Genomic DNA, 22,619 nt, shown 5'->3' on the forward strand with positions numbered 1-22,619 from the left:
CGGCAGCAGCTCTGGCAGCCCTGGCTTGGCTTTGGCTCCTGCGTTTGCTGGGAGATGTGAGCAGACACTCGAGCTGCTGCTGACTCCATCCCAGCTGGAAACTGCTGCTTTTACTGCTAAAAATGTGCATGCACAGCCAAGCCTCCCACCTGCCCTGCTGCTAGTGATTCCCATGTGCTCAGGAGGAGGAGGAGGAGGAGGGGGAGGCAGAGCGAGCTCTGAGCAGCTGCTGCGGGCATTGCTGATACGATGCCCCTAACCCAGCAGTGCCCAGGGGCAGAAATCTTCCACCTTCACAATCCTTTTGTCAGGGCACTCAAAATGTGCAAAGGTGCTGGAGAGGGCTCGCCCTGTGCCCCGGTGGGGCTGTGACAGCGAGAGGCTGTGGCACAGCCCTGCACACGCACCGCAGCTGTGCTGGTACATTTATGCACTAGACCTTGAAGATGTTCGACTGTTTGTTTTCCTTTCATTGCCATAAGCAAACTCACTGACTGTGAAAAGGGATAAATTAGCATCTCCAAAGGCTGGGTCCCTCTTCATTCTGAAAACAAGCAGCAGCTCGGCTCCCTCATCCTCCCCCCCTGCCTCCCACCCGGGCTGTGCCAGCACAGCTCTTTGTGGAACTGGCCCAAACCACGGCTACTCTGCTTTCTTGGTGAGCCAAACACATTTTAAGCACTTGGCTGAATCTGTGAACACAGAGGTCACTTGTAGTTCTTAGATGAAGCCTCACAGGCCGATCACTGCATTGATTTTTAACCTGTGCTGTTCTGGCTGAGTGCAGTAACTTGTATTTCAAAGAAGTCTCTAAACCCCATCGTGCTGGTTCCAGCATTGCTGTGACAGTGAAGAACAGCTCTGTGCTGCTCATTGAGCCGTGTGGCAGCAAGGAGCCTCATGTGCCAGGCCACTGCAAGGGTGACACACGTCCCACCTGGGCTCTCACCTGGGCTCTGGCTTCTGCCAGGACCTTCTCTGCTGCTTCCCAGGCAGCTGCCTGCCTCTCCTGGTGTGTATTCCCCTGAATTCAGGGCAGGGTAAACTTCCCAGTGCCCAGACTCTCTGCCTTTACCTGCTGAACACAGACCACATCCCGCACAGGGATCCCAAATTTGGAACTTTATTTATAAAATGACTCGTACAGGGACGCAGTCCTGAAAGACTTCAGCCTGACAGGGCAAAATCACTGGGCAGGGCACAGTGAGACTGCTGAGGGTGACTGGAGCTATTGCCAGGGGCTGGTTTGTGGATGCAGAGCCCCTTTCTGTGCTGCTCTAGGGACAAGCTCGTGTTCTTACACTGCTGAGTATATGCCAATGAATACCACCATGCTATGTACAGACTTTGATAAGAACTTTTCCCCTAAATTAGATGGGGGAGATGAAAATGGCTTGGCAAAACAATGTGACCTCAGAAAGGATTCCCCAGGAGCTCGGGAGCAGCTCAAGTGTGGACACACAGTGAATCATTCAAAGGGCTGCCTCCATTTCTCTGTTCTCTCCTTCCAGGTGAACTAAAATCCATACAGTGGGATAGTGGGACCATAATTTCTTCCCTTTGGTGCTATATTTAGATCATTCCTGCCAGCCATGGTGGGAGAAAGAGCCCAACAGTTCCCAGCAAACACACAATGATGAACATCCAGAGGAAGATCCTGTCGATGACCATTGCGACATACTTCCAGTCTTCCTTCACCTGGAACACAGAGGGGACAGGCCAATTATTAACATTTACTGGAGATTCAAATGTATGAAAACTCTTAGAGCTTTATTCCAAAGTAGGATATTTTAATATAATTCCCGAGATAGGAGGGGGAGTCTTGCTCACACTTAGCAGAGCTATAAAACGGCAAAGGTTTATTCATCAATCACCTGAGGGATCCCCAGACTGCAGGGGTGTGCATGTGAAGTCCCAAATCCCATGGATAACACACCCTTGTGTACAATTAAGACCATCTGCACACTCACTCTCCCATTTTCCATCAGCAACAGCTGTAACTGGGAGTGTAAATGAGGCTGTGATTCAGGCTGGGGCAGTGGGGGGTAAGGAATGACTCGTTTCCACACGCTCATAAAAAGATTTGCTTACAGATTAACAAAGCCAAACTCCTTCTGTGAAGGGATTCACAGCTTTGGGTGAATAAGCAGTGAGAACGGACCAGCAAATAAAAGTACCCTCACCTTCCTTCTCCCCCATTTTTGCCTTGCTGTGGGAGGATTTTCCAGCAATTCCTCTCTGGGGAGTTCTAGTACCATGAGGCAGACATGGTAAATGACTGCTTCATAAAGAAACCATATATATATATATGAAAACCTCTTTTATTACATTGCTGTTAGCAATTTCTTTCCCAGGAAGAGGCCTGATCAGATGGTAAAGTTCTATTTGATATGACTGTACCCATTATGATTTCCTACAATTTCCCACTTGGTGATTAATAGACCCGAGGGCAGAAATTCGGCACGCTGCCTTGTTCTTTGGGGAAAACATCTCAGCAGGAGCCCACTCAAACCTCCCCAGTGGCTGTGAGTGGTGAAAGGGGAAGGGGACTGCAAAGCTGCCAAAAATGCATTTTGGTAAAGGAAGCAATCCAGCTGTCAGTGCAATGCCATTTGCAGCAGAGGATGTTTCCACAGGTACAGTGGTGTTGCTGAGCTCCTCGGCTCAGTGAGCAGCTTTGTGAGCTGGGAAATGAGGAATGCACTGGAGACCATATTATATTTTCTCTGAACAAAGCATTTTCAATTTCAGGAATACCTGAATGTTGTCAAAAGCATAAGAATGGGTTCAATGTTTTCATTCAATGGACAGATTTATTCCTTTTAAAAGCAGCATTGAGTTAAGTCAGCCTTTACTACTGAATAGGCAGAGAAAACAACCAGGTTCATCCTGCATCTTGTCACCTTCTTGGGAAAAATCATGGTATCTTATGATTGTACAGACCTCTGCACAACCATCCATAATTAGAGTAAGTAAAAAAAAAAAATTGACCCTTGAAACCAAAAGGAATTCTCTCATCCTAAGATTCTATCATTTCCCTGGGCTGTGAACTATAATTTATTCAAATTCATAAAATCATGTAGTGACAGGACAAGGGGGAATGACTTTAATCTGAAATGTAGTGTTTTAGATCAGAAATTAGGAAGAAATACTTTACTGTGGGGGTGCTGAGGCCCTGGCACAGCTGTTCAGAGAAGCTGTGGCTGTCCCATCCCTGGAAAGCTCAAGGGCAGGTTGGATGGGGCTCTGCTCATGGCAGGTGGAATGAGATGAGCTTTAAGATCCCTTCCAACCCACACCATTCTGTGATTCTACAATTCTGTGATAAGAGGTCAGTGCATAACTCCCATTTGCTGCACTTATTTTCTGACCTATTCATCACTTGCTGAGAGTTGGAGCCTCTGATGCTTAAAATTCCATGTGAGAAAGGCATCTAAGCAAGCCCTGGATGATTGTTTTTATGGGATTAATGTCTTATGATGTAACCAATGTGTAAAGCAAATCTGAAATTTCCCATCTGATGTTCAGCTAGAAAGCTGGATTGAGTAAATAATGCCTCATTCTGGTGTAATAACTTTCTTTGAATATTTATCCTAGTAAAAAGTGCTAGATCACACAAAGAAAAGAAACTTGATGAGTTTCTCTCTGAGCGAAGAGGAGGAAAGTGGGGGAAGAACAACTTGCAGAGGAATTTGCTTTCTAATGTAATGGTGTATGCAGAAATACTGAGCCCATTTTGAAAATGATGGCTGGGACTGCATCAGATGTTTGTAAAATCAATATCCAGCTTCAGAATGAGAGCACAGGGGGTGAAATTGGAAATTATGGGGAGATAATAAAAAAAAAAGAGGATGAGGGAGAGAAAATTATTTGGATTTTTGATTTTGTATTCTGCCACCATTGTAGCATTTCCTTGTGGTCGAGCAGCCCATGTGGAGTCTGATCTGCAGACAGCCCTCTGACATCCGTGCAGCTGCCAACATCTGCCACCACAACTCCTGACCTCTATTCTGATTAGTTTTTAAGAGGCTCACTCAAAATTATTTTTGGGAAACGATCACGGGAAGAACCAGCTGACTCCCCCAGTCTCAAACTCCTGAAAAGTGGGAATCTGCAGCTCTGCCCTGGTCCAGCTCCCTGTGGGGCTGAGCCTCAGGATTGAGAGGAGGATTGAGGTGCCTTGGTGACATCTGATCCCCAGGACCCAGAGTCTGCAACACAGATTAGAGCAGTCCCAGGCAGTTTTATTGTACTTTGTTAAAAATAACCCAGTGAGATTATCCTGTTTCCTCCCCCTCAGCTTTATTCCTTCCCATTTTATTTTTAAATATCTTCATATCAGAGCATTGCAGAGATGCACACAGCCATGGACAGAACGAGTTCCCAGATGGTGCTGGTGCTGTCTGGTTATTTTGGCTGATGTGTGACATGGAACCTGTTTTGCCTTTCAATCTGTAATTAATTTCTAATGGCATTTCCATCTTCTGCTGGGACAATTCCACCATGTGTTTTCCCCAGCGCCCCATTGTGCCTGTATTGTTTGCAGATATCTTTCTGTAACAAACAACTGCCTCTTGCATTTCCCATTTTCTCTTCGTTGGAGCACTTAATTAAATGAGCTATTTACTTTTAATTTAGAAGCACTGCCCCTGTGGCAATGGAGCTTTAGAGAAAAAAATTAAAAAGACAGGAACTTAAAAGAAGCTCTGTTCTCCTTCTGGGAAGGTGAATGTCTCTGGAAATATTGCCCACAAGACAGCGAGATGTGTCTCAGCAGCTGCATCAGAGGTGCCTGCTGATAGATTTATTGAAGACTTCCATGAAGAAATGCCACAATTTGATTTTAAGATGAAAGCACATTTCTGAGTACTGATTTTTTTCCCCAATAAATTCTCATTTTATTAGATCAGTTCTGCTCCTCACAGTATATTTCAGTTCCAGAAGATCGTTTTCCTTCTTCTTTTTCATTTCCTCTGGGAGAAAAAATTGTGCTTTCCTACTTTATGTTACTTGGGTCCAGAGAGAGAAAATAGTGCAGCCCCACCATGGAGTCAGCATTATCCCCTCTATCTGAAAACTCAAGCTCTGCCTTCTGTGCCAACCACAGCTGCTGTGGAACAGTGGAGAAAGGTCATCCTGAATCCCCAGGGGAACCCAAAAAGCTGCCCACAGCTCATTTCTGGAAATTTTCCTGGTGCATTTCCTCACAGCCTGGGCTGGCAGGAGCTTGGGTCAGAGACCAAAGACTCAAAGCTGCTCCTTTTCTTCTGCTTTTGATGTTTAGCACTGTAAATAGCTTTCTCCTCAGGATGATCACTTAATTTCAAGAGGGAAGAGCAGCAGAAGGTATCAGAAGAAAATTTGTGGTTTTTGAAGACTGCTTCATTAAAAAAAAATTAAGAGGAAGGAACCCGAAATATTAATTGAGTCCATTCTTGTTAACACCAACCAGCTCAGCAGGGAGAATCATTTGAAATGGGAAGTATTATTGGTGTAATATTTTTTCATTTGCACCATGGGGAAAAAATTGAGCTCAACTCAACTGACATCCAAGGGTTTACTTGTGATTATTGCCAGAGGGAGAGAGCAGACTTTAATTCCTGCACTCCTAATGTGCTTCTGAAGTGCTTTACCCTGGCAAGGAGTTTTGGACTGGCAACTAATGAAGATGAGGATTCACAGCCCATCTCTGCCACAGATTTGTTCTGTGACCTTGAAGAGAAAGTTTGTGTTTTGGCTGTAACTCCTCAACATAAGGAATTAACAGTTCCTTCCTCAAAGTGAAGTGAAATCCACTGTAGAACAGAGGCCCTTAAGTGTGATACCAAAGAGTGTAGAAATGGACAGTAGTGTTTAAGCTTTTCTTGCTGCTGCTTAGTGCTGTGAAAAATGCGAATAAAAGACACTGTCCGTGCTCAGGAAGTCTTGTATAAACACACTATGACTTACACTGATTCTAAACCTTAAGAAATTTAACCTGTAGACATAGCTGAAAAGCACCTTTTGCATATGGATCTGCCCAGGAAAGGGCAGATAAGACTTTTCTTTATTAAGATGACTAACTTCAGGTTATCTTGTGCCTCCTTTCATTATGGCCATAATTACTAGCACACAATATCCATAGTCCTGCAGGAAAGAGCTACAGGAGCTGTGAAAGGATGTGGCATTTGTTATCTGTATCACTGTCTCCATGAAAAAAAAATATTTTCAGCCTCTACTCCCTTTATTTGTAGCCATATTTACCCCCACAGAATAAACAGGAAATTTGTTCCCCCATGTCCCTGCACAGAGCCAACTGCCCCAGTGGAAATCCACTAATAAAAAATCACATCATGATACATGAGCAGAGCTGAACAGACCCTGCAGTATCCCCACTCCACTACAGCTTCCCACAGCCTGCTGGGGCAATTTGCTTTCCTGGGCTCCACAGTCACAGTCAGTGATTAATAACAAGCAGAGAGTGTGAATACCCCATTTGTCAGAGCCTTAAATAAGGAATAAGTCTCTGTTCCTGTGAGATGGCTGCACTTCGGGTCTCTCACAAACCTAAGTGCTTCTTTGCTGCCTAACAACAATTTATTCCTATTTTCTGCTGGAGAATCCATTGTTCTAGAGCAGCCCTGAGCATGACCTGGCTGTGCTGCCCCCTTGGCCATTATTCCAAAACCCCAAGGACACCTCCAGCTGTCCCTCCAGTGGCCAAAACCCATACCAGAGGTATGGTTGGGCCTGCCTCAACACATATTCACTCTGCACAGCTCAAGGCTTGCTGTGGCTCCCTCAGCAGCTCATTTCTGACCCTCTGAAGGAGAGCAGGCTCCGCTGGGCTACTCACCGAGAAATCCGCGTCCTCCGCCCGCAGGTGGTCTGCGATGTAGTGAACCCCCTCCACTGCCAGCTTCAGGGCTGGGGACATCAGCACCAGGGGCTGCTCCTTGGAGCCGTGGCTCTTGCTCCCCTGGGCTGCTGTGCCGGCCCCCTCACCCTTTTTGCACTTGCACTTGCACTGAGGGGGCTTGTGCTGGGGCTGCTCCCCGTTGAGGTGGCACCGCTGGGATGCCGGAGAGCCGCTGGAGTGGCCGTTGGTCTGGGAGGAATCCTCCTGCAGGTAGCAGTACTGGATGCTCCGGGACCTGCAGCGGATTGTCCCCTCCTCTGCCGCCTTGTTGGGGCTGCACATCTGCTGGACGCTCAGTGACCTGCCTTTCAAGACAGAGGTGGCCTGGCTGTCGCTCAGGGGGTGGCAGGAGGGCTGTGGAGAGGGGCAGGTCGCCTGCACGGGCTCTGGGCGCAGCACAGAGTACTGCCCAGATGGGGACTTGCAGATGGGCTGAGGCTTGGCCGGCTCCTCGAGGCGGGCACAGAAGGAGGAGGTGGGGGATGGCTCATTGCTCTGGGGGCTGGGGGAGGATGAGGTAGTGAAGTTGGGTTCCACGTCCATCTCGGACCAAAGCCTCGGCGCGTTGGTTATTTTGTGCATGGACTCGATGAGCTTCTTGCAGTTGTCCTTCACTGTGGAGGGACGTTTCATGAAAAGGATCCGTGGGACTACGTCGAGGAAGACCCTCCTCACCCAGTCAGGCATGGTGTGGGTGCGGGGGGAGCGGTGGTGCACGTTGAGCACAAAGACAGTGATGATGATAGACAAGGTGACGAATATCATGGTGAAGAGGAGGTACTCCCCAATCAGAGGGATGACCAAGGAGGTGGAGGGGATGATCTCTGTGATGAGCAGCAGGAACACGGTGAGGGACAGCAGCACGGAGATGCACAGGGTTATCTTCTCTCCACACTCAGAGGGCAGGTAAAAGACCAGGACGGTCAGGCAGGAGATCAGCAGGCAGGGGATGATCAGGTTGATGGTGTAGAACAGCGGCAGCCTCCGGATGATGAAGGAGTAAGTTATGTCAGGGTAGATCTCTGTGCAGCACTCGTATTTCTTGCTGTTGTAATTGCCCACAGCGTTGATGATGACCCACTCCCCACTCTCCCAGTAGTCCAGCTGGTCCACATGGCTGTGCATGCTCACCAAGTCTATCTTGGCTTTGTCGTAGGTCCAGGAGCCAAACTTCATCGTGCAGTTTTGCTGGTCAAAGGGGAAGAAGGTGACATCGATGCTGCAGGAGCTTTTATAGATAGCAGGGGGCATCCATTTAATTCTCCCGTCGTAGAAAAGGTGAGCCTTGGTCAGGTGGGTGACTGCAAAGTCACCATCAGCACTGGGGACAGATGGAAGACAAAAAAAGGCTCAGACTTCTCTAGGACATGTCAACCCTGTTAAGGAAATAGGATTTCTAGTGCCTGGCTTCCAAATGACCTGAGAGATACACAAGGCACATCATGTCCAAACACTGGATCCATCTCCTCTGTCCAGGGATTTTGAGCTCTTGGCTTACACAAGCCCTGGAATTCATGCCCATGTCAGCCTTCCCCTGACACAAGTAAGTTCCTTGATGTGACTGTACACAGTTTTTCCCCAGAGGTGTCCCAGATGTGCTCTGGAATGAGTTGGGTTTGTTTTAGAAGTGGGAGGAAGTACTATGAGAAAATGTTGCTGTGGGCTGGGCAGAATTATTTGTGACAACTGCTAAAAATGAAAGAGTGTTGGGTAATCACCCAGTCTTTTATGTGAAAAACAACAGGAACATCCTATTAGTAGGAATAATGAACATTATTCTTTGGATTTCCCAGTCAGGAAGAGAATTGGCTTTTGTGGTGTCCTCTCATAGGAACCCTCAACTGGGGGTTATCAGATAAACAGATAACAGCTCAGGAGTTTGTATTGGAATTGTATGAATAAATTGTATTTTCCAGACTTTTGGAGGAAGAACCTGAGTTTCAAACAGCAGCACTGCCAGACAAAAGACAGGATGTGCAGGGGAAGAGAGCTTCTGCTAAAAACTTGAGATGAATTATTCAGGCTGATACAGATAGAAAGCTCTCTGCTCCTGCCCAGTGCTTCTGGCTGGAGCCAGCCCAGCCTGCAGTTGCCAAAATCCCTGGGCCCTGCTCTGCTGCTTCAGTGCCCAGATGTGCCCTGACAGCAGCACGGGGTGACAGGGGACACACCTCTCCTCCTCCCCACCAGCAGCAAGATCATCAACACACGGGTGATCCAGCAGGGCTCCTCAAGCTGCAGAAGGCACAGGAACTTTCTGAACTCATTTCTTTAGCAGACCATTCATTTACAAGCAAAATTTAAAAAAAAGGATTTTTTGATAGTTTCATACAATCATGGAATGGTTTGGGTTGGAAAGGACCTTAAAGACAATCTGATTTCAACTCCCTGCCATGGAAGTTTCTTTTTTTTCCCCCTTCCACTAGACCAGGGTGCACCAATCCCTATCCAATATGGCCAGGAACAATTCCAGGGATGAGACAGCCACAGCTTCTCTGAGCAGCCTGTGCCAGGGCTTCACAACTCACATCACATATTTCCACTTGCCCTGTGAAACATCCTAAAAATGAGACTGGTGTAGTATTGGGAAATAGTGGCAGATCTGGCACTTGCTGAGCTGCCTTGGCTAACACAGTTTCTGGACAGAGATGAAAATGTCCCCAGTCCTCAGGATCACAGCCCAGATGTCCTTGAGACAATTTTCTAGGTTGTTTGAATTAATGGAAAAATAAATTCAGAATTCTTGTGTGGCGGAGAACCAGGTTTTACTAAACTCATGTTTATTCTTCGTGTTCTTTAGGGCAGATTTTGGGAAAACCAAAAGAACACAAAGGGACATAGTGCCTTTTGACTTCTAAACTGGATTTTTTCTAAAGATTTAAAACACTTTGAAATAAAAAAGTGGAAACTACGTACAAAACTCTCACAAAGAGATTAAGACAAAATCAGCATGGTGACCTACTCTGAAGCAAACAAACCTGGGCCACTGTACAATCCATCCAGCTCCTGTCTTACCTCTCCTTTCTTAAATCTAATTTACACTCCAGAACATGTGATTTGGATGAAAACCACCTTTTTTTTTCCCTCCTGAGTTTTGCCAGGAGCACAGTAAAGCCAGATTGAGACATGAAACATGTACAGCAAGTGGCAGTCCAGTGCTTGCTGTTCTTGGTGGTTTTCTTTTTAAATCTCAATAGGAATATGGAATCCAATTCTGCACTTAATGATATCTCTGAGGCATGACTAAATAGCTCATTAATGGAGCAATATTTTTAATTGGATCTTATTAAAGAAAAGGGATTATGAACATGCACTATGAGTGTTTCCCTTCTTAGGTAGAGCAGCGTGTGAGTGGCTGGATAAACAACACAGGTGTGCATTTTTCTTTTGAAAACTCTTGGAAGAAAATGCTCAACTCTTGGTAAAACGGCATCCAGGAATGATGATAATTCATGTAACTGTGTTTCATTTCCAGAAATGCCTTCCCTGGCAGTTTTGCAGTTCCTGTGTGATCACTCCTCTTCTGCAAACGTAGATGGAACCCTTGTGATGCTGCAGATCTTGTGTGTCACTTGTTTCTGTAAATTATCTGCTTTTTAATGAGGAACATTTTGTTTTTAATTTTTTAATTGCTCACTTAACAAACCCAGCTTCATCCTGGGTCCTCTTTGGCTCACATGTTTTTACAAATAACACTGGCACTGCCTGCCAGGGTGGATTTTGCCTGCAGTGCCATGGCAGGAGTGAAACCAGCTGCAGAGCATCTCCTTGGATTTAGTCAGTTATTGACTCTGAGGAGCCACAAAACACCCTGGGATGCTCCTGCCTCACCAGCCTACCAGGACTACAAAGAAATTCCTGACTTTACTGAGCATGTTTGGATTTCTCATCGCAGTTCAACGCAGAGGAATTTGTAAGCAGGGTAAATCAGCCGTGCTGTGTACATAGAATATATCCCAGCCAGCCACATCATGCAAAGGCAGTATTCCCACTTGTCTCACCCTTCATGCATCCATACATTTTTGCCTCCTTCCCCAAGATTTCCACCCACACTGGACCTTCAAGCATATGTTCAGTGGACTGGAAGCTGTGCCTGCTGGCACCCTGCCCATGCAGGGGAGCCTGGAGAGATTCTCTCTCCCCTCCTGTGTGAGACTTTGATTCTGCTCCTCTCCACATGAGAGAGGGAGCAAACAAGGTCACCTGGCTGTTGAGTGCTTTCCAAAGTCCTTCCCCACTCTCCAAGGGATGAAGGTGAGACAACCAACTGCAAACACAGCCTGCAGTTGGGAAACTGGGGAAACCCTGAGTTCTTTTGGACAGCTTTGCTGTGGGAAAACCCACTGCTGTTCCTACAGCCCTGACTGCACCACGTGCATATTGCCTTAGACAGGAAGGTGGGAGACCTGATGAAGTGGGAAAATGTGCAGACATTCCTTCAGAGCAGTGGCAGGGTCTCGTCTCACTCAGTGGAGATCACTCTGTTGTGACAGTTGTCATGAAAATCCAGTTGGAAGAAGGCGTGAGTGCAAGGTAAACATCACAAGAACTGCAGAATTCAGATAGTCAGGCTCTCCTGGTTACTCTGACCTGACAGCTTTAGAAATATGTCAGTAATAAAGAACTGGAGCTCTTATATTTTAATGTCAAACACAGCAGTGCACACCAAGAAAGAGAGATGACAATTACTTATTTTTTTCCAAAAAAAAAAAAAAAAAAGCTTTGGTGTGCTGCAGCCTTTGATTTCTCATTTTGAGAAGAAAGGCTGCTCTACTAAATCTGCTAGGTTTATAAGGGTTTAAGGGTGGCATTGCTTTACTGACATCTACCAGCCATGTTCTACTAAAAAGCTCTGCTGACAGAGAATTTCTATTTTCTTTTGACACTTTCTATCTTCCTGCAGTTGGGAGATACACCATCTCACACAATTAAGTGTTTTCAGAGTGCATGTAAATGAGGCACACATTTAGTTTAATTTCTGATGACGCAATTTAAATCCAAACAGACCTTTAAAAGCCTGAAAATTATCTATACACATATATGGATATCGTAGAATGTCCTCACTTAAAGCATTTTTCATCAAAGAGCAGTAATAAAGAAAAATTGGGATATTAGGAGCCTGCATCCTTTTGGTACACATTACAGAGAGGCTTCTGGAATGTTTAGAATAAAATTCTCTTCAAAGGGAAACGAGAAAATATTTACTAGAAAATGTATAGTGATTTGTGCAACCAAATAACTCAATTGCACTGCTTGGAAGGCATCTCTGGAACTGTCTCCTGCCCAAAACTCCCTTCTCAAAGCAGGTCAGCTACAAGAGGACCAGGACCTTACCTAGCTGGGTTTTAAATAGCTCCAGGATCTTGGCAACTTGGGTACAAAACTTCCTGGGAGCCCAGGGGAGATGTGTGTGCAGTGATGGGACTTCCTTCAGTCCCACCCCAGCTTTTGCTCGTTTTAGGATTTAGGAACCAGCAGTAACTCATGATGTTTTAGCTGTTGTTCAGCAAAACAGGCACCATTCTCAGCAAAGGCTGTGCTACACCCATGGAACGAGCACAGGGGTCTCAGGAGGCTCTGGCTCTGCTGGATTGGTGCTTTTTGCTCCAGCTCTCCCCTTTGCCAAGGATCCCTGACAACCCTTTGAAGGCAGAGGTCCTGCTCTGTCCTTGGAATGGCAGGAGCAGCCCTTGGGTGTGAACAGAGCAGCAGCCCAGGAGAGGGATCCCTCTTGAATATTTCCTTTTATCAGCTCCTGCATTGCTGGGCAGACCCTGACAGCAAAGCATCTGAAGATGTCCCTCTCCAAAAAAACAACCACTGAACCTGCCAGGAGAATCTGGAGAACTGAAGGGTGAATTAGTGATTTTTTTTTTTTTGCCTATTATAAATATAGCTGGTGCAGAATGATGAGATCTGTGCCAATGCACATAAAGAAAAATGTCAAGTATGTTTCCAATTTTAAAGGTTACACTGGGGCATCTTTTGGTATTTCTCCTCCAAAGAGCTTTGGGATGAGTCATTAAACCAGTGTTACTCCATAAATCTAACTGGTTGCAAACATCACAGAATAGCTCACGAGAACAAGCTGCTACAGGACTTTTCAAAAAACCTCTTTGCTTTTCTATGATTTTCAAAAGCTGCCTGACAGATGATCTTCTTACCCTGTCCAGTAATCCCTTTGTGTCCATTTTATCACTGGATGAATTCCTCAAGATATTTCCTACCCCTAATTACAGAAATTTGTATTTGATTTTCCTTCACATCTGATCTTGTCTTCTTTATTTCTTTTCTTTTTTTTTTTTTTGGTAGCTGTGGAGTCTAAGTCAGGGATTACTTTCTGGAACAGTTAATCCCAGAAAATACCAAGAAAAGAGAAACTTCTGAACTCTCAATATTCCCAGTGGCTTCTTCCCAGGTTTTACAACCACTGGGCTGGAGAAGAGAAATGCTGTGATACTACCATGACTATCCAGCTAAAAACCAGCATTAGGCTCAAGGACATGGGCTTGGATTGCCCTGGGCAGCCTTTAGCAGCTGGAGCACCTGGGTGCAAACCTGTGCTTTCAGGGGTTAATCCTCTGGAGCTCCTGTGCTGAGACAGTTACTCAACACAGTGGTGGAGAAGCAAAAAAAAAAAAGGCCAAAAAAAACCCCACCACAAACAAAAAATGGAACCATACAAAAATACAATTCTTTTTTTTTACTTCAAATATACAAAGAAAAACTAAAATGTGCTTCAAAGCCATTCATGAATGGAAAAACAAATCAATGCAGAGGATTAGATAATTCATTTAGAAATGAATTGGTGGTGCCTGAAGAACATTTACAACCTCAGATAAGGAACAACCTGGTTTTTTGGCAAAGAGGAGGCTTTGTCACTTCACTATGAGGAACTCATATTCCTCTGTTGTACATATGTTATGTCACATCCAGTAGAAACTATTTGCAGAGTCTTGGAACTCATCTCATCATGCCTGAAAATTCAACAGCATAATAATTTCCCTGTAGGATATTAATTTCTTTTCAGATTCCTTATGAATGTTGACAACTACATTTAGTCTCTAGGCCAAACCAGCTGAATTTACTGATTTAATTTGGGTCTCTAGAGTGGGTAAATAGAATGTTTTTACAATAATGAGCAAAGATATGAGAGTAACCTCAAAACAAAGAGTTAGGTTTCCTTGAAGATGTACATCTGAAATCAATTGAAATTTTACCATTTCTGTAATATATAGCCCAAGCTGAAAACAGGAGGGGTATTTGTATAATCTTTCCTAAAGGAGTCCATCCCAAACAGAAATACCATATTTCAATAATATCATAAGCAATAATCAGCTCACACTAAACAGCCTGAAGACAGCAAAAGGTCGGTGTGGCCTCTCGCTCTCTTCCACCAAGGTTCCTTTCCACCTTCTCTTGCTCTCAGAGACCCAGAATCATGTGCAGCTATGTTAAACTCCCTCTAAACTATACATATATATATGTGTAAAATATGAGATGGACTCCTTTTCAGCACCACCATGGCTGATCACTATTATTTCCAGCTGAGATGCCCAGCAGGAGAAGCCCTGGCTGGAAATGCAGTTGGTGAAATGATGTGCAGAAGATCCTCACTGGTGTCCCCTCCCTCTGGAGGCTTTCCCTTGCATCTGCCCTGCAATCCCTAAAATATGGGAAACCTGATGAAGATACTGACTGCAGCTCCAGATGTGTTTGCTAGGAAGTTAGGTGGAAGAGAGAAGTACATCTCGGGGCAGAAAACATTTTGCAAAAGAAGAAAGGGAAATATAGCAGTGAAGACACATGGAATTCATGGAAACCCACTAATGTCTGGTGCCTAGCTCACATCCATGCTTAATTCATGGATAAAGTAACCAATTAAAAATGCATGATAGACTCGTGACAACCAACAGACAAATGCATGATTATTAATGCTAAGTGTGGATCGAAGGAGGGAAGCAGCCTGGATTTGGGGAGCTGGGGCACGAGACCTCCCTGTGTCAGCAGGTCCCAGGACAGCCAGATTTGTTACGCAAATCAGAGCAGTAAGGTGGGCAAGACTGAAAGACTCTCACTGCCCAGAAGAGGAAGAGAAGGACATTCTGGAGTAGCTGCTGTGGCCAGGAGACCAAACCCTGGAGTCCCTGTAGAGACTCAAGTGACAGCAGCAGTGAACTCCACAACAGGGCAGAGGGGCAGAGCTTGTGAGGAGCAGGAGACAAAGGCTGCCCAACTCAGAGTCTGGGTGTCCTGGACATCTGGGGGATGTCTGCAGTACGAAACCCCAAAATCTCCAGAGACCTAAAGGATACCAAGGTCTCCTGGAGCGTTCCCCATCCCTGGAAGTGTTCAAGGCAAGGTTGAGCAGGGCTTTGAGTATCCTGGTCTAGTGGGATGGCCACTGCCACTGGGATGAGATAATGTTTAAGATCTTTTTTATCCCAAACCAATCTGTCATTCCGTGGTTCCTTATTTCCTGGCCCTTCCTTGCATGGACCATCCCCATCAACCCTGATGAGCCAAGGGAGAGGAAGCAGAGGTGACATATCAGGTTCTTCTGTGCCAGTAGCTCCAGCAAAAGGATGGTTTAATGCATAAAGGTGGCACGAGGATTTGTGCCACTGCCATGTCATTTCCTTTGGCACCATGGTCTGCCACAACAACCACCAGAAGCTCCAAAAACAATAATCCTTGCCATTGTCATTAATTAAACAACGAGAATGACGAGGACATTATTTTTTCTTTCCAGTGGAAGCTGTGAACACCTTTCTTGGCTGCCAAGTGAGGCACTTTTGATGCAATATTCATGTTCAGAGCGTGTCCCTGGAGGGCAGGAAGGTCCAAGTACCTCTGAATGAATCATTTCCATCGGGCTAATCTCTGAAAGGTGCTCAGTGAGGATGCAGTGATTTCCGAGAGGTTTGCAATCACTCCACACCACTGAGGATCCAGAACGAGCTAATGGGAAAGATAACAGCCCCTGTAGTCTCCAGAGCTCACAGTCCCCTGGGCAGATTCCAGCTTCAGCCTTTTATTTTGGTTTTTAAACAGAAGCAAAATCATATCAAGCTAGAACCAGGCAACTGTTTATTAAAACCAAGCCTGGCTGCTGCTGTGAGGGTTTTCTCTGAGTGTCAGCCACATGCAAAGATGCTTTTCTTTGATGCCTGCAGCAAGTGTTTTCTCTGGGGTCTGTGCTGGGCTGGGGGACTGGAAGATCTGAAATCCTGGGAGACTAAAGAGCTGTGGTGGAGGCTCCAGGGAGAAAACAGCCTTGGCACTTGGGAAGCATTTCTAAGAATATCAACAGGCTCTAAAGGAAAGAAAGAAAACCACAACCTGCTCCCTAGGAAGTGTCCTTACAAAGAACAGATTCCAAGTATCTGCAATAAGGAACAAATACCTATTTAGAAATCATTCCAGAATGGTATTTAGCTGACCTGAAAGCCCTGTTGGTAGATGCCTGACATGTTTCAGCATATTTTCCTTATTTAAGCCCATCATCAGTAATTGGCTTTTCCAGTTGATGGTGATGAATTAGGGGAGAGCTCCTGGGTGAAATGAAATTGAAGAGGACTGAAAGCTCAAATCCAGCTTAATTGTGCATCTGACATGTGAAGAGAAAACAATACCTGGCATCTCCCAACAAAACTGGCTGCCCAGAGGAAGGATCATCAGGAGAGCAAAACCCTTGTGAGGAATGTCAGTCATGTCATTTAAGGCATGTTATAGAATCCACATGAACTCCGACCACAGAGAACAAAATAAAGTGGAATTACTGCAGGAAACATTTTAACCTCATGAACAGAGAAAATTTGCAAGGATGGGTTTGGCCTCTGGTCACAGTGCTCACACTCACTTGTTGTAAAGGACAATGTCTGGCCTCCAGATGAGCTCCGAGGGGATTCGGATGGAGGTGACATTTTCATATTCCTGGGGGTCCCAGCGCAGCTTGTAGTCATGCCACTCCTGCCAAAAATGAGGTGGTTACAAAGCTGGGAGAGTTCAGCAGAAAAACTGAAAAGAAATATGGACAAACACATATCTGGGGGCACCCACCTGCTTCACCCACACATTCGTGGTCATCATCTGATTTTTCTCATCCTGAAATGCAAGATCAGATATTGGTTACAGGAGCAGATTAAGAGGCCCAAAAACCCTCTTAATTTCCCTTAATTGTATTTCATTTGCGTAATTACAAATCACCTCTGCAATAAATGTAAATTCTGTCTTGGAAATAAAAAGCAGATGTTTCTGTCATTTGACATGGGACAGGGCACAGCTGTCTGATACCACTGAACAGCTGAGCCTGCACCTAAGCAATCCTGTGAGCAGATGGACTGGAATTTATTGGGATTTTACTCAGAGCTGATGGATTCAGCCTGGGATGATGATACCAGGTAGAGGAAAAAGCTCCCCAGCCTGTCTTTGACCTGAGCACTAAAGGAGGGGAGTGATGGATACATAAACCCTGACTCACACACGTGTGGTGGATTCCAGTGCTCAGCTGGGTGCAAGGGTGTTCTCCTGTGAAACATTACCCATGGACACAGCTCTGGAAACAAGCAGCTCAGCAGCATTTCTCCTTCTACCAACTAGATGAGCTTGTGGCACAATGGGTTGGGTTTTCTGAACAAACCCCAGCTGCTCTGCTGACATGGAATTCTTGGGCAGCCTGGTGTATTTCCATCCATGGGTAGACTTTCTATGCACAAACAGCATGGAAAAGTAGGACTGTATATACATATTTAAACAATGTCAGGCATTTACAATGCTGGCAGCACTGCAGTAGAGTTAATTACTGTTTGCTGCTTGCCTTTTGTGCCCTCTGTAAGTGACTCAGATGAATTATGTGGGGCAGAGCCTCGTGCTGGTCTGACTGAAGTGTCCCACTGGAGCTCAGGGTTTATTTGTTTTTTGTCTCTTGCCTTGGTTGGCACCAAACCCAGCTGAGCTGGCACAGCTCAGCTGACAGCAAACTGCTCATCGTTAACCTTGCTCTTGTGGCAGTTCAGGATTGATTGTGAACATCAAACCCAGGAAGTCTGGGGGGAGCTCTGCCTCCTCCTCCCTGAGCCTCCTCATTGCTGTTGTGACACCCGATGTGACACCTGAGCAGAGATTCTCTGCCCTGGGGTTAGGGACCAGAACCACGTGGAGAGAGGAGGAATGCAAAAACACTCCAGAGAGAAACGGAGGGAGAGAAAACATCCAGCTGCTTCTTTGGGTGCTGATGGGAGATGAAGAATGCCATGACCTGGACCAATCCTTGAGAACCTGCTTCTCTTACCCCTTTGCAATTCAAGCACCTGAGGGTCTCCACCACAGCCCCTTCATGGGCCATCCCAGTGTTGCAGGTGTTGCCTTTTCCTGGAATTCTCCCCCCTGGAGCCACCCTTGCTGGAAGCTCCTGCCCATCACCACACCATCCTCCTGACCTGAGTGAAGCACAGCTCCAGTCCCAGGGGATTTCCTGAGAGGGGTTTGCAATGTGATAATGGCCAAGCTCCTCCTCAGCTGGATGCTCCTCTGGGAGCCAGCCCAGAGGGCAGCAGGGACTCCACAGCCTTGGGGTGTTGCAGTGCCTGGCCCCTTCTCTCAAGGTGAGCACAGCACATGAGCTCCTGCAGACACAGGCACAGCAGTCCAAGTGTGTCTCTGGGTGCTGCTTCTGGACACATATTCGACCTCTCCCCCCTTATTTCTGGTCCCAGAAAACCCTCAGCAATCCAGGGTGAGGTAAGGACATGCAGGAATGTAGAGTTCCCCATTGATTTCTGTTCCCCTGTCCCCAGCTTTTGTCAGCAGGAGCTGGGGTTTGAATACAGCTCTGATTTCCCTTTCAGAGTCCCTGTCGTTGGGAGCTGAGCATTGTGTCTAACAACTGCAGCAGGGTCTGCACCAAAACTGTCACTGTCGGGAACGGGGAGACATGAAGAGCCACAGTGGTGGCAGGAGTGTCACCAGCCACAGACTGGGGCAGCAGGGCTGAGAGCTCTCCTCCAGCCATGCCCACAGGACCCAGCACAGCTCTGCCTGTGAGCTGCACTTCTGACCACTGACATGGTTTTAAGAAGATTAATTTTTCTTCAGTAAACTGGGAAAGCTCTGTGGAGCAGGTGTATCGATCCCCCCTCTCCCACGATGCAGCAGCTGCATAATGGAAAGTCTCCCCCATGCCTCCACAGTCACTAATGTCTTATCTTTAGTCTTATCAATTATTCAGATGAGAACCATGCAACTTCAACATTAGCAACTGCAAACAGCCCTGGATCCCTCAGGCTGATGTAAGAGTGAGGAGGGGAATGGGAGACCATTGCTGTGCTGCAAAGCTGGAACTGGATGGATTCTGCACAAGGAGATGAGACTCTCCAGCAACTGGTGTCTTTGATGCCCTATCCCCTGAACCAGCTCAGCTGTTTCCTTTTCATCTCAAAAATCTGATTTCAGAATATAAAACTGTGTGGAGAGTCCTCTGTTAGGATTGTCTCACACCAGTAATGTCTTTAGGCTGCGTTATTCTTTCCATTCTCACAGGAATCACAGAATGGTTTGTATTGGAAGAGGCTCCAAGCTCATCCAGTTCCAACCCTCTCCAACACCTTCCACTAGACCAGGCTGACCAAAGCCTCATCCAGCCTGGCCTTGAACACTTCTAGGGCTGGGGCATTATCATCCCTTTCATTCTGCTACATGACTACAGAAAAAAATGACAGGGAGTCCCTTCTTCTGAAAAATAAGGGGGTTGGACAAGATGGCCCCTAAAGGCCCCTTCCAACCCCAACCATTCTATGAAAGCCAGTCCAATACCTGCTCAAAGAGTGTGCAGCTGCACAGACACTGTCCTGGGAAGTGCCACATGCAGACAGGGACAGGAAGGAGAAAAATGCAGGAGCAAGATCTGTACAAGCTCTAAAGCCTGTGAGTGTGTCTGGCATCTGCAGGCCTGCAGGGACCTCCTTTGTCCAGCACTTGACCCCAACACACTGTGCCAGAACAATCCCATAAATACCGTTTCAGTGCACATCAGTCTGCATGCAGACTCTGTTTTGTACAGTTTGCATGTGTGGCTTTTACCTGAGCAAACACTCAGAATCTTCTTGTTAATATCTGCAAGATTAGCTAAAAACCCTTAAAACTTTCATTTGCAGAAATCTCTTCAGGCAATCTCTCTTCCCAAGGCGTGCAAAGCACTGTCCTATTAGCTTGTGTAAATTAATGTTAATGATCATGGCTCAAATTCCAAATTAGGTATTTGATTTATTATTTTGCCAGAATTCTTTGTCATTTATGCCAGCTGCTCCATTGCCCTGCTGTGATCAGTCCCATGGGTTTTGATAGGGAATTTGGGATTTTGCCTGTAGTAAATGAAGAGTAGAGGATGCCCAGCTTGATGCCCAGCTATTCACATGTGTCCCCCTGTGTTCCACCAGCTCTGTCTGCATGATCGCTGTTCTCTGCTGAGGGCAGGGCCTTCCCAACCCAACCCTGGATCAGCCAGCAAAGCTGATCACACACCAGGAGCCTCTCCCTGGGCCCATTTTGGCCTTTGTTGCACAAAGAGGCTGCACTTACGACATCGATGAGCTGGGCGATGGAGAGGCCGAAGCGCACCAGGACCACGTCCGAGATGTTGGCCACGGGACGGGACCACTTGTTATACCCAGAGAAGAGCTTCTTCAGCAGCCTCTCCTCCGCGTGGGCTCGGGTCTCCACGTGGCCAAAGGCTGTGGGGAAGGAATGGAACACCTGCAGGGCCACGGGCTGGACCTGGAGCCTTCTCCAGAGGGAAACTCCAGCAAACACAGCTGGGGACGCACAGGAGGGTGATGCGACCCAGGTGGTTTGTGTCCCCTGACACTGCCAGGTATTCCTCACTCTATTCTGAAGAAAGTGGGAGCACCAGTAATACCATCTAGAAAACACTTCATGAGCCATTCTTCCCTGAGTCTGGCCTAATTTTTATGGCCACTTTGTGGCAAGTTTCTAGCACTGGAGTCTGCAAGCAGGGAAGAGGGATGCTAGAAAGGCAAGCCAAAAAGGAAAAAGCAGCCTCCTGCTGAGAAATAGGGATTTTGGATCAGATTTGCACATAAAAAACTGGCAGTACATCTATCAGGGGAAAAAAGGCAGACTGACACTCAGCTCTTTAACCTGCTCAGTGGATATTTCACAAAAACAATGGGAGAAGGAAGAGGATGGTGGGGAGCACAAGTTGAATAACAAGATCCCAGTTTTGCTCAGGCATAACTTCAAAAGTTGGAGGCTGCAAGGAGCACCCTGACCCTGCACGTAGGCTCCAGGAGCTGTCAGAGGTGCCTGGTGGTTGTTAAAAATGAAAGCCACGTTTCATGCAGGGGCTGCCGGAGGAGCTGCGCTCATGGGCTGGCTGTACCAGACAGAGGGCAGAGGGAGCCGGGGGCTGTCCCCACGTCCCTCGTGGAATATGGCTTCTACTTAGCGGCTGCCCTGGATTATACAAAGGGAAGCATTAGCTGAGCGCTGGCTGTGCTCTCCCCAGCTGGAGCTGTAGCCCCGAGACACATTAACACACTTTACCCAGGGAAGAAAAGCCCAGGCAAGAAGCAGGATGCTGAGCCCCCGTCTGGATTCTCCCTCCTGTCCCCTTCCCACCGTGGCTTTAACCCTTTCTCCATCAAATCAGACAAGGAGCAGAGAATAAAGGCAAAACGCTGCTCAGCAGAGGCTGGTGCTCAGGGGACCAGAAATGGTGGGGCAGAAGGGTAGAGGAGTCGGGGAAATTCCCTGTTGACAGGGGCTGGTCCCTGCAGCGTGTCTTTGAGAGGGATAAGGGAGCCAAGAGCTAAAGAGCAGAGCAAGGGGAGAAGAGCTTTCTCAAACTTACCGGGGAAAATGCTGGCACACAGCAGCAGGAGGAGGTTTCGCTTAGGCACGAGAAATCCCATCGTGGAGCAGAGCTTCAGTGTGCAGAGCCTCCCGTCAGGGCAACTTTTCCGCTCTGAGTTTCTGGATCCTCCAGGTTCATTCCCCTGAACTCCTTTCGCTCTCTCTCCCTCTGGGAAGGGACAGCAGCTGGTGCTTTGTTGTTGTTTATTTATTTTTTTTCCCCTTCTCTCTTCTGAGCGATCTCCAGCTCTTGCTCCTCGAAGGATGCTCTTTGCTGGGACGCTGCTCTCGTTTACTCACAGCGGCGCGCCAGGGCTGCAGAAAGCTCCTGCGAGAGCCCGGGGTGCCCGACCTGGCTGGGCTCTCCCCTGCTCCTCTCCCCTTTCCTGCGGGGCGCTGGGCTGCTGGTTTGTTTGCTCCTGCTGCTTTCAGCCTTCCCCCAGCCCTTGGGGCAGCCTTTGCTCGGGTTCCGCTGCTGACGGGCCACCAGTGATGCCTCTGGAGCAGAGCGTGAGCGCAGCGTGTTTGTATATTTAATGTAGGCAGTCCTGCCCACCTCCTGCTTAGGAGGAGGAGGAGGAGGAGGAGGAGGAGAGAATGCCTGCGCTCCAGCAAACAGGCTGCAGGGAGGAAAACTTTTGCAGGAGAAATAAAGGGGGAGATGCAGAGGCCAGCTGCAGCCAGAGGTGCATATGGGGCCAGCTGGGATCTCTGTAGCACCGGAAGCCCAAACAGTTCTTAATTAACGAAAGCTGTCTCTTTAATCTCGTCCAACTGCTTTTCAAAATCACTCCAGTGTAATTAGACTGAGATATTTCTGGCTTGGGCACGTATCTTTGCTGTCAATAAT

General features: G+C 46.9%; 1 protein-coding gene across 1 annotated transcript; it reads right to left on the reverse strand.

The window, feature by feature from the left end:
* Window positions 1-1,572: 1,572 nt before the first annotated feature.
* Window positions 1,573-21,828, reverse strand: CHRNA4 (cholinergic receptor nicotinic alpha 4 subunit; the record flags this gene model as incomplete). Its single annotated transcript, XM_084217646.1, has 6 exons — window positions 1,573-1,698; window positions 6,836-8,219; window positions 16,761-16,870; window positions 16,961-17,005; window positions 20,477-20,628; window positions 21,768-21,828. The coding sequence occupies 6 exons, from the start codon at window positions 21,826-21,828 to the stop codon at window positions 1,573-1,575; spliced, it is 1,878 nt and encodes a 625-aa protein (XP_084073772.1).
* Window positions 21,829-22,619: the final 791 nt, after the last annotated feature.

This window comes from Fringilla coelebs, assembly GCF_963513975.1.
Source record: "Fringilla coelebs genome assembly, chromosome: 18".
Taxonomy (NCBI): Eukaryota; Metazoa; Chordata; class Aves; order Passeriformes; family Fringillidae; genus Fringilla; species Fringilla coelebs.